The sequence below is a fragment of the Argentina silus genome (genome assembly GCF_951799395.1).
Source record: "Argentina silus genome assembly, chromosome: 2".
In the NCBI taxonomy this organism is placed as follows: Eukaryota; Metazoa; Chordata; class Actinopteri; order Argentiniformes; family Argentinidae; genus Argentina; species Argentina silus.
This window is the reverse complement of record NC_139656.1, coordinates 32,697,582-32,711,259: the sequence shown is the minus strand read 5'-3', so window position 1 is coordinate 32,711,259 and position 13,678 is coordinate 32,697,582. Positions and strand designations below refer to the sequence as shown.

At 50.8% G+C, this 13,678-nt stretch overlaps 1 protein-coding gene across 1 annotated transcript; it reads left to right on the top strand.

The window, feature by feature from the left end:
- Positions 1 to 5,436: 5,436 nt before the first annotated feature.
- Positions 5,437 to 11,226, top strand: prr7 (proline rich 7 (synaptic); the record flags this gene model as incomplete). Its single annotated transcript, XM_083686748.1, has 2 exons — positions 5,437 to 5,755; positions 10,730 to 11,226. The coding sequence occupies 2 exons, from the start codon at positions 5,437 to 5,439 to the stop codon at positions 11,224 to 11,226; spliced, it is 816 nt and encodes a 271-aa protein (XP_083542874.1).
- Positions 11,227 to 13,678: the final 2,452 nt, after the last annotated feature.

The following is a 13,678-nucleotide window of genomic DNA, read 5'->3' as shown; positions in this document are numbered from 1 at the left end:
GCAATAAAACGGCTTCATATCAATATATGCCATTTAGCTGACGCTTTTATCCAAAGCGACTTACATTGCAGTGAGTGCATACATTTCAGTATATATGGTCCCAGCAGGAATCGAACCCACAACCTAAGCTTTGTTAGCACCATGGTCTACCAACTGAGCCAAAGAGAATCACTTTGAGGTTTTGTGCACGGGGCACACAGGAGCAGACAAACAGAAACATCTAAAGCTAAATGGCATAACACACATTTCACCCCACCATGACATCTGAAGACTTGCCTTAGCTCCCCGAGCTAATGGCTAGGCTTTAGCTCAGTGTGCTAACATGGTCTGGTGGTGGTGCGCGCTGCAGGACACGTGGGTTCGAATCCAATTAGTCACACGAATCAAAGGGACATTTCCAACTGTGTGAAGTGTGTTCCACATCCTGATGTATTCTCTACTCAACAGGAAACGGCTTTGGACTTCCTGTCTCTTCGTTGTTTCATTATCTTTATGGGACCATGAATATTTAATCTGTCTGAGCTGAAGGGGTGATCAGCTGCCAGCTATCGGATCGGAACAGCTGTAACCAGATATATTGATTACATGTTACGTGTGTTGTTGTTGAAGTTGTCAGAGAACGTCGTGACATTTGATACATCAGTATAAGTATCATAATGACACATAATGTTGTATAATGATACATAACGATATAGCAGTGACCTATGCTGTAAAATACAGTCGGTCGTGTGTGACCGAGCCTACTCGTCTAAATGTGGTGAATATCTGTCGATCCATTGAAAGGACATAAATACTATCTCAAATCTCAACGGGGAGACAAACAAAGCAATAACAATGCATTCAATGAAAACGTCAGCAAGATCACGGGTATTTCTCGCCCCCACCTCTGTTCCACTTCGCCAACAGCAGCGCACCTGTGTCGTGCGTCCTCGGAAAAACCCCTGTATTGATTATACCGTTCTGTAAACTTCATAGTTTGAATGTCACGAATTACGATTGCGCGAAGGGAGGAGATTGACTGGGATACACGACAAATAGCTGAGAAGGGAGGAGTCCCATCGCCAAGGTGAATGTAGCCTACAATCTATCCTCTCATTCCAAAACACGACACGGCGGAGCCGTGTTACCGCCGCGCACATCGCTCCTGGGAGGCGAGACAGTTCGGATCACTCATGACTCATTACAGCCGCGATGGAGAGATGATTTGAGCTCCAGGAAATAAAACAAAATACTTTGTCCTCTTCTATTTGACTTTATAGATAACAGCGCCACCCGAAACACCTTGGCTGACCCTCTATTCCCTTTGCTGCCATAAACCTGCTTTTTTTTTCTCCATGGAACAGGGCGCGTTGCGTCTCTGATCCCATCTGTCCGTTCGAGCCGCGGGGAGGACTCGGGGGAGACGTACGGACGAGAGAGGTAAGCACGGAGTCGTTTTGAATTCTTCATGATAAGATGTCTACTGTAGATCTACGACTGAAAAACAAAGCCGTGACTCCACCACGCTACGTTCCTCAGGTGAGGAGAGTCATGTTTCATGCTGTCATAACGGTAGAGGGTTTTCCAAAGCTGCTGCGTAACTGATCCATCAGACTCCTATAGCTTGGCACAGAGAGTGACATGGATGATGTCGAGACATAGTAGAATAATCCTATATACATACATCATGTCAGGTGTCTCAGGGTATACAGGAGAGGACATGGGAAAGCATCTGAGGACAGGAGAACACGTTTTTATCGCTGCTGACACCGGGGGGAGGTTTCCTCCTCAAGCACAGACACATCTGCGTCTTGTCAACAACAATTAGAGCCACATATACACCACAATAGCCTCATTATTTTCTCTTTTTCTCTGGGGTGTTGGATAGTGAATAAATAAGCCGCTTCTATTGTCAACGGTATTGTGCACAGTTAAATTGATATGATCATAGCGCACACGATGTCACCGGTGAGTAGTCAGATGTCCGTAAATAACAGCACTATTCTAAGGTTTTCAACAAAAAAACTAAAACAGCTGTGGGTGTTCGGATGTGATTCTGTGGTGATGAGGCTTGATAGTACGTGACTCACGTGAGTTTCCACTGTATAGTCCTACCCACGTACACCATTCAATACTGCTGGCAACAGGAGAGGGAGAGAGGGAGGACATGCAGAGATTTGAGTAGTCATGTAGCCACCGGGCAGCACGTAGCAGCTGTAGTAGACTACATTAAGTGAAAAGTGATGACAGTCCATGTCACAGTCACCCTCCATTCCACCTGAGAGGAGAGGAGGCAAAACGAGAGATTAAGGATAGGAAGCTAGGAAGCTTGGGGTAGAGTGTCCTCACCTTACCTCATACCTAACCACAGAGTCTTACTCCAATCCTATGCATGAACATGATGACACATAGGAAGCTAGAAATGATAGGAAGCTAGGAAGGATAGGAAGCAAGGGCGCTTGGGGTAGAGTGTCTTCACCTTACCTCATACCTAACCACAAGTTCTTACTCAGTCCAGTCCTATTCATCAGAATGAGGCCCTTAGGGAGCTAGGAAGGATAAGAAGCTCTAGGAAGCTTGGGATAGAGTAACCTCACCTTACCTCATACCTAACCACAGAGTTCTTACTCGATGCATGAGCATGACAGCATGTCAGAGGTTGGTGTGTTGGTTAGTCAGAGAGAGGTTCTGCAACAACAGGCAACAACAGGCACCATCGTTTTGGAAGCGGCCCTGAGAAGCGTTGTCCAAGGACACACAAGGGGCACATGTCAATACTCTAGACTGACTGGCTTCCTCCTCTCCTCTCCTCTCCTCCCTTATCTGCACTGACATGGAGTAAACACTGATCCAGTCAAAGCAAACCCACCCACACACAACGCAAGTCCTTGAGTGAGGCACTTAACCCATAACAGCTCCAGCGCTCTGACCTCTCTGTGTGTGTATGTGTGGGATGGTTGACCGTGTGTGTGTGGTGTGTGTGTGTGTTTGTGTTTGTGTTTGTGTTTGTGTGTGTGTGTGTGTGTGTTTGTGTTTGTGTTTGTGTTTGTGTGTGTCTGTGTGGGTGTGTGGTGTATATGTTTTTTTCTGCTTCCCTAAAATTGGCAATAAAGTAATCTTCTTCATCCTTTTGATCTCACACCCGCTGTCTTGCGTTTTCAGATCAGTGCAGATTAAAGGGAGGAGAGGAGAGGAGGCCACTGTAGACTATTGCGCCACATCCTCCCCATTCTGACCAACTCTCTGGCTGAATCTCAAGTCTGTCTTTGATTCCTTGAATGCTCTTTTCTTGCCTCCTTCTCAAAGCACATTGGTCCATCCCCTTTGATCCTCTCCTCCAAAGAGTTTTGAGAAGGAGGCGAGGAGAGAGGACGCGAGGACAGAGGAGGCGAGGAGAGAGGGTGCAAGGAATCAAAGAAAATATGTTTTTTGAGATTGGTCCACTGTATCCTCCCCATCCTGGCCGTTGGCCAACTCTCTGAGTCATCAAGGACAAGCTTTGGTCAGAGAGAGAGAGAGAGAGAGAGAGAGGGAGAAATAGAGAGAGAGAGAGGAAGAGAGAGAGAGAGAGAGAGGGAGAAATAGAGAGAGAGAGAGGAAGAGAGAGAGGGAGGGAGGGAGAGAGGAAGAGAGAGCGAGAGAGGGAGGGAGAGAGAGAGGAAGAGAGAGAGAGAGAGGGAGGAAGAGAGAGAGAGAGAGCAATGACCTGGAGAGACAGGAAGTGCGTTGATCAACCTTAAAGACGGTCAGGGAGAGAGGGATCCAGCTAACCTCGGTCCAGACTGATATTATTGTTATTGTTATTATTATTATGATTATTATTATTATTATTATTATTATTATTATGTGGGTGTGTGGAGGCCAAGGTCTGGATGTGATTAGGAACACTGTGCTGTGGTGCTGGGATGAGGTGGGAGGGAGGGAGGAGGTCTGGCCACAGAATAAACAACACTGCCATGTGCTGTATCAGAGGCCGGGGAGGCTGGCAGAGGAAGAAACCGGAGGACGGGCTCATTGTATTGCATGGAATGGAATGAGGAATGGTATCTGTTCCATTCCATGCATTACAATGAGCCCGTCCTCCAATTTCTACCTCCGCCAGCCTCCCCTGTCAGCGATATCCACCACTCCAACTCCAATGAATCAATCCACTGTAGGATTCAGTGCGAGGACAGGTGTAGTGGAGGTGATCTGGAGTCATGCTCTACGTGATAAGGTAGCCCTCCCTGACACATTTGACCTCGGCCTCATTTGGCCTCATGGTAGACGCTTGGGTCTTCCACGTTGGAGACCTGGGTTCGAACCCCGCTCGTCAACACATGGGATTACTGTAACTAGGCTATATAATATAGGCCACTTTACCAGCCCAAATCCAGGGAACAAAAACGCTAAAACAAAGTTTTATAATCATTGTGTCATCCAGCAAAATTGTGTTTTCAAAACATCCCAGCAACTCTTGTGAATGTGACATGTGTGGGATTGGGGCCTGAACCATAGTGCTCAGGTCAGCAGGATCCGGGTTGGGGGGGCCGCCTTTGACCACAGAGAAGTCCCCCCCCCCCCTCCTCTCCGTACCGCGAGGGTCCTCTCTCTCTCTGATGTGTGAAAGTGATACCCACCCCCCTGGGGTCAGCGCCATAATCATGCTTGCACAGCTGAGCTCACTGACCAAGCCGCCCCCACGCCGTGTTTGTCATATTGCGGACGATTGTTTTGAAAATATTGCCAGTTATTATTCAGTCATAATTGATGATGATGGGGCCCCCTGTCTGTGTTCTTCTCTTTGTTCAGCAGCGTGAGGGTCCGGAGCCCTCCGGAGTTCTGACGCCGGAGAGCCCGAAGTCTGGGAAGTAGGGGGTCCAGAGAGGGAAAGGGACGGGGGGGGACGGGGGGACGGGGACCGGACACGGAACGCCATAAAACCACACGGAACCATCCGGAAAAACCGCCTGGGACCGACTGGCGCCTGGAACCAGCTGGCGGCTGGCGTCGACTTGGTCGGAGCATCGACGTGACCTCTGACCTCTGACCCCCTGACTCCCATCCTAACGCCTCACCTCAGAGGGGCACGTAATCCCTTCCTGTCGCCTCCCATCCGCAACGCGGCCCTGATAGGCTGTGGGGCGGGCTAGTACACACACACACACACACACACACACACACACAGTGCCGCAGGAGAGGAAGGTGTGTGTGCTGGACAGACAGACAGCAGGAGGACGTCAGTGGAGAATGTAGAACGTAGGAGATTACCTGGTTTCACCTCTAAAGAAGAAAGGAGGACCTTCACAGAGAGACGCTGAAAAACAACTGATAAAACCGCCTGGCCTTTGGACTAAGAGTGACCCAAGACACCGCTGAGAAGGTGTGTGTGTGTCCCTGTGTGGAGCAGCTCCAGACATTAAACTTATCCCCCTGCAGACCCCCCTCTCCAGACATTAAACCGTTCCCCCCAGCACCATGGTGATGTCCCAGGGCACGTACACGTTCCTGGCGTGCTTCGCGGGCTTCTGGCTGGTGTGGGCTCTGATCGTCATGCTCTGCTGCTTCTGCAGCTTCCTGCAGCGGCGGCTGAAGAGACGCAGGGAGGAGCGGCTGCGGGAACGCTGTCTCCGGGCGCTGGAGATGGAGCCTCTGGACTGCCCCGGCGGGGGGTACCCCCCCATGAGGGAGCCCCCCCCCCAGTTCTGCCCCCCGCAGACCCTCTCGCCTCCGCTGCCCCTGCACATGCCCCCCCACACCACCCTCCTCCCCCAGGGGAACTGGACCAGCCCACAAGGTAACGTACTGGTACAGCACTTACTCACACACACACACGCGTGCGTGCACATGCACGTACACACACACACACACGCGTGAACTCACGCATGCACGCGCACACACACACACACACACACACACACACACATGCGTACACACGCACATGCACACACATACGTGCAAACACACACACACACACACACACACACACACACACGCACACACACACCTCTGTGACTATGTTAGATGGCTGTAGTATTGGACACACGCTATACAAGCAATTTGTAGCTCACACTTAACTTTACCACCTCTTCACAGCTTTCTCAGACCTAACCGCCCCCACGTTATTTATTAACAGAACTACCTACACACACACACACACACACACACACACACACGGTACACACACGGCACGGTACCTTTCCTCGTTCCGTTCCATGCATTACAATGAGCCCTGTCCTCCGATTTCTGCCTCTGCCAGCCTCCCCTGGTGCACTGGGAGCACATGGAGTTGTACAAGATCCAAGCTCCTTTACTAGCCACACAGGTGAGGGCGGTGGTGGAATGGGTCTCCAGCATGGTGGTGGAATGGGTCTCCAGCATGGTGGGGATTTGGTCTCCAGCATGGTGGTGGAATGGGTCTCCAGCATGGTGGGGATTTGCCTTCACCCACACATACAGCAATAAGACAAGACATACCAAATACAGCCACCGCTGGCCTTCTACTCTGCATGCTGTGCTATTGAGGCCAGTGGCGTGTCCTTGCCTCTGCACCTGTGCCCCCCCCCCTCTCTCCCTCTCTCTCTCTCTCTCCCTCCCTCTCTGCCTCTCTCTCTCTCTCTCTCTCTCTCTTTCTTTGTCTCTCTGTCCCCCCCCTCTCTCTCTCTCTCTCTGTCTCTCTGCCCCCCCCTCTCTCTCTCTCTCTTTCTTTGTCTCTCTGTCCCCCCCCCCCCTCTCTCTCTCTCTCTCTCTCTGTCTCTCTGTCCCCCCCCCCCCCCCGTCTCTCCCTCCCTCTCTCTCTCCCTCTCTCTCTCTGAGCAGTGGCTGCTGCTGCTGTGCTCCTCTGTGGGTGACATGGTGACAGTCAGCACAGCGCTGTGGTGTAGGAGGTGCGTGGGCAGAGAACTGACAGAGTTAGCAACATGGCAGAGAGAGAGAGAGAGAGAGAGAGAGGGGGAGAGGGAGGGAGGGGGGAGAGAGAGAGAGGAGAAGAGAGAGAGAGACAGACAGGCACAGAGAGAGAGAGAGAGAGAGAGGGAGGGAGAGGGAGGGAGGGGGGAGAGAGAGAGGAGAAGAGAGAGAGAGACAGACAGGCACAGAGAGAGAGAGAGAGAGAGAGGGAAGGAGGGGGAGAGAGAGAGAGGGAGGGAGAGAGGGAGACGGACAGACAGACAGACAGAGAGAGAGAGAGAGAGAGAGAGAGAGAGAGAAGGCTAGAAGTACTGTAGTCAGTGTATTGAGAGGCTAGGCTAGTGGCAGCCAGAAGGGACAGAGGATTCCATCTGTATTTATCGAGTCATAACTTCATATTAGAGATAGATGATAGATATTTATAATCACCACATCATTATGCTGAGATCCATATGGGAGACAGAAGGGAAGGCCTTTTTCCACCCCCTTCCGGCTACAATTGCTGTCTGTAGCAGTGGAGGCTGGTTGGAGGTAGAAATCGGAGGACGGGGCTCATTGTAATGCATGGAATGGAATGAGGAATGGTATCACACATGCATGTTTCCTACCACTCTTCATTCCATTCCATGCATTACAATGAGCCCCGTCCTCCGATTTCTACCTCCAACCAGCCTCCGCTGGTCTGTAGCTGTGGTGGTGTTGCGTCATGAGGCCAGGGCTGTCCCTTGAGCCCCAGGCTCAGATTAGTAATTCTGTCCCCAGGGAAGAGAGCTCTACGCTGGGCTGTCCCCTCAGCTGCCCCCCCCCCCTCCTCTTTCCTCCCCTACCGCTGCCTGCCATCCTCCCCCCTCCAGGCCTCTCTGCACCTGTGCACCTCTCTCTCTCTCCCTCTGTCTCTCTCTCCCTCTCTCTCTCTGTCTCCTCCCCTCTCTTTGTCTCTCTCTGTGTCTCTCTCTCTCCCTCTGTCTCTCTCTCTCTCTGTCTCTCTCTCCCTCTCTCTCTCTCTCTCTCTCTCTCTCTCTCTCTCTCTCTCTCTCTCTCTCTCTGTCTCTCTCTCTCTGGGTCCCCCCCCCCCTCTCTCTCTGGGTGACACTGGAAACAGAACAGGCGTGTAGCCGTGGTCCCCCCCATCCCCCCCCCCCCACCCCCCTCGCTCCCCAGAACAGGCGAGTAGCCGTGGTCCCCCCCCCCCCCCCCCCCCCCCCCCCAAGAACAGACGTGTAGCCATGGGTCCCTGGTGGCGGCCGGGGCAGCAGATGAAACAGTCCTTTCATCTCTCAATGGAAAACAGACCCCCTGCTCTCCACGCTGCTCTCTGGCTGCTGGTGCAGTATGGAAGGAAGTCTGAGTGTTTATTTAGACATCTATGGACAGGAGCTTATGTTATGCCACGGGGGGTTGGGGAGGGGGCGGGGGAGGGGGGGGGGGAGTGTGGACAGAGAGAGAAAGAGAGGGGAGAGGGAGAGGGAGAGACAGAGACAGAGACGTGCTGTAAGGCAGTGGACACATGCAGGGTTAAACACACAGTGCCATGGCAACACAGAGATGTTGATGTCATGTAATCAGAGATGTAGTTATGGTACATGTACTTCACTTGAATCAGAGCTCATTTTAGCCAATCAGCTCCAAAGGTCAGTTCAGCCAATCAGCTCCAGACCTCAGTTTAGCCAATCAGCTCCAGACCCCAGTTTAGACTCTAGACTCCAGACTTTTGCAAGAGGTCTGGATGACGGCATTGTTAACTTTATAATATCTGTTCCAAAGAAGTTAGGAAATAGACACACACACACACACACACACACACACACACACACTTTTTAATTGTACCTTGTCTTTAACAATATTTTTGGTGATTATTCTACCAGAGTTTGAGTCATCAGTCTGAAAATCATCTCAACACTAAAAACTCCCATTGGATTATAGATTGCATCTCTCAGGAATAGTACAGTTAATATTATTATGTCTCATCGCATCTATTAGGAATATTACGGTTAAGATGATTATGTCTCCACATCTATTAGGGTTATTACGGTAAATAAGCTCACTTTTTGTCCCAAATGTCCCACATGGTTGTGACTGGCCTAGTTTCCCTTCCCTCTCTTGGCCTGGCTTGGCTTCCCTGGCCTTCAACTGGGAGGCGGAAACAACCAGTGACCATTCAGTGTTGGTAGAATGGTTTTGACACAGAGAGCAAAGTTCACAATGGCATTCAAGGCCATATCATGGAAGCCGTTAATAGTTATGATAGTGTACACACGTGTTTGATACCATTCCTCACTCTGTTCCATGCATTACAATGAGCCTGTCCTCCGATTTCTACCTCCACCAGCCTCCAATGGTTCACTATCATAACTATTTGAATGGCTTTCGTGATATGGCCTTGAATGCTCATCATGTCAAAGCATGTGTCAAATGTTGTCACTGGTTGTAGCAGTAACCACAATCTCTCTTCAAAGGAAAGTCTGTCGGATAAGAAACAGGTACTCTGGAATCTAGATTATCTAACGCCAACATCAATGACTTCATCTGTTGATTGCGTGATTGTCTTTCTCGGAAGAGCTTTTAAACTCAGAATCCACCAACTGCTCTCTTCTCCTATCGTGTCTTATCAATGCTCTCTCTCTTTCTCTCCCTCTCTTTTTCTCTCCCCCCCCCTCTCTCTGTCTCTCCCTCTCTTTTTCTCTCTTCCCCTCTCTCTCTCTCTCCCTCTCTTTTTCTCTCTCCCCCTCTCTCTCTCTCTCTCTCTCTCTCTCCTACCCCCCTCTCTCTCTCTCTCTCTCTCTCCCTCTCTTTTTCTCTCTCCCCCTCTCTCTCTCTCTCTCTCCTACCCCCCTCTCTCCCTCTCTCTCTCCTTCTCTCTCCCTCTCTCTCTCTCTCTCTCTCTCTCTTTGTGTCCCACCTGTCCCCTCTCGTGGGAGCTTCTCTAGCTGTGAGCTAGGCCTGGGACCCAATCCAGATGATTGTTGGTGAATACATCAGTGAATTACCTACTGTACTGTGGCCTCCCACTTGTGGGCTGAGTGTTGCTGTCAGAACAAATACTTCATTAAGCTCTCTTCAGCACAGCCATTGAGGGCCCACGCCATTCAACGGGCACCATCCAAAAACACACACACACACACACACACACACACACACACACACACACAGAGGTTCTATCCCCCCCAATTGTCCTCTCTTTTCTTCCTCTCCAAAGCATGCACTTTCTCACTCCTGGGCCTCTCGGGGATATTTTAAAAAAAAAAGAAGAAAAAAAAGAGTAATAGACAGGAGTGGGAGAAATATGGTGAGTCTGTCTCTGCTTTTGAAATCTTTGAAAAGCCCATTTCTATCTAGTAGAAGGGTAGATCATTGGGCGGCAGCCAGATCGGAGTGTCTGATGTGTTGAAACAAGCCTCTGTACTGTAGCCATCGTCAAACGGAGGCCCAAACCTGTGTGAAGGGAGGACTCGCAGCGAACAGGAACAGTGGCGCTGGCCGTGTGGGATGACTTGGCCCTGGCATCAGTAACTCTAGCTTCAAACTAATGACTGACATCAAGTCATCTGAGCCCGTTTGACGTCAGCAGAAGTACGGGAGCCTTGTGTAAGAGCGTGGGAGGGGTCAGTTTACCGCACGCCACACACACGAGCGCACGGCATACGCACATACATGAGCGCGCACGCACGCACGCACGCACGCACACACACACACACACACACACACACACACACACACACACTTGCGTACACGCGCATACGCATACAGGCACTGAATTGGAATTCTGGCCTTTTCTGAAGTTGTGTTTAAAATAATCTCTGTTGTATGGTATGGGTAGGTTGTGGACCATCCCTTTAACACCTTGTTCATTTTCTGTCCTCAGACACGGACGTGTTTGGGAAGCCCCCCTGCTACGAGGAGGCTGTCCTGATGGAGGACCCACCTCCCCCCTACAGCGAGGTCCTGGCCGACACCCGGGGGGGCACCTACACCAAGCCGGCCCCCCGCGCCCCCAGGGACCAACCGCCGGACCTGGAGACCAGCAAGACCCCCCCCGTCACCGTGTACCCCGAGCGGGGCTACTCCTCCCTGATCCGCCTGCCCTCCGCCCGCCGCTGGGACTCCCTGGGACACCTCCTCTCCACCATGGACCTCAACCACAACACCCTGCCCCCGGACAACCCCTCCCTCCAGGCCTCGGCAACCGCCACCATGCCCCGCCCCGCCCCCCGAGAGGCCCACCGGACTCACCCAGAGCTGGCCCTGGGAGGCCTGGGGGGTCTGGGGGCGCTGCAGGGGATCCAGGGGCTCAGGGGGCTGGATCAGAGCTGCGGCCTGCCCACGGCCTTCCCTCTGCTGGGCAGGAGCACGGCTGTGTAGGCCTGAGACGAGCACCTCTTCTGGAGGTCAGGGAGGGACTGAGACTGAGGCTGAAAACTGTGGCTAAATGAGGCTGAAGTTGAGGCTGAGGCTGGAGATGGACCACAGGAAGGCTGGAGTAGAGAGAGAGATGACTTGTTGACTGGATTGGGATTGGGATTGGGATTGGGATTGGGATTGGGATCGAGGCTAAGGAGGTGCTTTTGAGCTGCAGTAAAAGGGTGGAAGGTGGCAGAAGAGGGAGGGAAAGAGTGAGGGGTGAGCGGAGGACAGGAGACCCCCCCCCCCCCCCCCACAGGGAGTCGGTGTTCTGCAGAGCTCCATCTGTGTCAGACGAGGACACGTACATTAAGACCCTATGGTCTCCCTGCCTCACGCTTCTCTCTGTTCTTTATCCCGCCTTTTTCTCTCTCTCCATCTTGTTCAGTCTCTCCTTTTCTCCCTCTGCCTCTCTTTTTTACTGCCATCTATCTATCTATCTCTCTCTCTCTCTCTCTCTCTCTCTCTCCCCCCCTCTCTCCTTGTCTCTCTCCCTCTCTCTCTCCCTGTCCTGTCTGCCTCAAGCAGAGGAGCTATTGTATAAGCCTGCTGTTGCCATGGCTCCCGGGAACTGTCTGTTGCCCACGACGACTCGCCCCTGACGACCTCTCTCCTCTTCTTGTCTCCTCTCTGCTTTTTTTTCTAAACACATTTTCATATCCTTTCTTTCTAAACCACAGGCAGGTATGAGAACAAATTGAAAAAAAAAAAAAAAAAAAGATCAGAAACTCCTCTGAAATAGTGTAGTCCATGACCTTCTGTAGCAATGTGCTACTTGCTTGTGTAACTGTACAGTGAAGGAGTGCGGTTGTTGTTTTGGGATCGACAGAGCTTGAGCCGGAGGGGAAACGTCCCGTCTGGAAGCAGCGTTGCATTTGGGAACTTTGTTGTTTTTTTGTTGTTTTTTCAAAGCTGTTCTTTAGGCGCTACTGTTAGCTCTTCACGTGGCGGTGAGGAAGGCTGTGAATATTAATGTGATAACCCTGGGTTGGGTTTCTCCTCTGCATGCATGGGACGGTGGCTCTTAATTCATTAGTCCAATCGAGAATAGGCGAGACAGCAGGACATCGCCGTGAATACATTTCCTGTCTGGTAACAATTGGAGCCACTGAATGAATAATTCAACGTTTTGTTTTTTGTTTTTCTGGGCTATAGAATGACTTTAACAAAATGTGTGTATCTGTCCATCAGAGGGCATTTCAGAGGGCAGATCTGTTTTTGTTTTTTTATCTCTCATTTCCTGTCTGCCACCCCTCCCTCTCATCTCCTCTCCTCTCCTCTACTCTGCTCTCCTCTCCCATCCCATGCCTCTCTCCTCTCCTCTCCTCTCCTCTACTCTCCTCTCCTCTCCCATCCCATGCCTCTCTCCTCTCCTCTCCCACCTTGCTCTTCTCTCCCATACCATTGCTCTCTCCTCTCCTCTCTCTCCCCTCCCATCCGACCCCCCTCTCCTCTCCTCTCCCACCTCGCTCTCCTCTCCCATACCATCCCTCTGTCCTCTCCTCTACCATCCTTCTCCCTCCCTCCCTCCTCTCCCATCCCACCCCCCCCCCCATCTCTACCACCTGTAGGAATGTTCTCCACCATCACCTCGCTCGTAGAAAAAAAAAAGGTTCTACTAAAACCATACAAGGATCTTCAGCTGTCCCTGTAGGAGAACCCTTTAAGGTTCTATCAAGAAGCCTTTTCATCCGAAGAACCCTTCAAAGAACCCTCCCCCCCCCCCCAAAAAAGGTTCTTTAGGTAAAAAGAGTTCTGCAGTAGGTAGAACCCTACTCCTCTGCCAAGAACATTGAATGGATGTTCCTCAAACGTTGCTACAGTTCCTCATTCCATTCCATGCATTACAATGAGCGCCTGTCCTCCGATTTCTACCTCCAGCAGCCTCCCCCCCCCGGCTCGGCATACAAAAGCTGGAGTGTTTGAATGACACGTTCACACCAGTACTTTAAAAAAACACTTAACCATAATTCCCATCTCTCAGCGGCAGAAGTCACTGCTATAGCAGAGCTGCTCAATAGAATAATGACCACCATTAGCAACAGCTCAGAGGGGGCGATGTGCTGCTCACAGGCGTCTCTCTTCAAAATATGTCTTCAGTGCTTATCATTTTATTATAATTGTTTATATTTTAGGGTGAGTTCATGAAATGTCATGAAAAATACTATGAAAAATACTATGAATAGCGAAATGACTATTTTGTGCAATTGTCTACCGATCGAGATATGGATAAAGCAACCGACCGAACCGCAAAAATCATTGGTGAAGTATTGAAATGATTGATTATTGAGTATTTCACATTCTCCAACCAATCAACGCACCTACCAATCAATTCACTGAGAGATTCATCCTCCTCTTTGTAATTAGCTGTTACTATCTATGAATCGGATGATGTAATCCGCTGAAATGAATG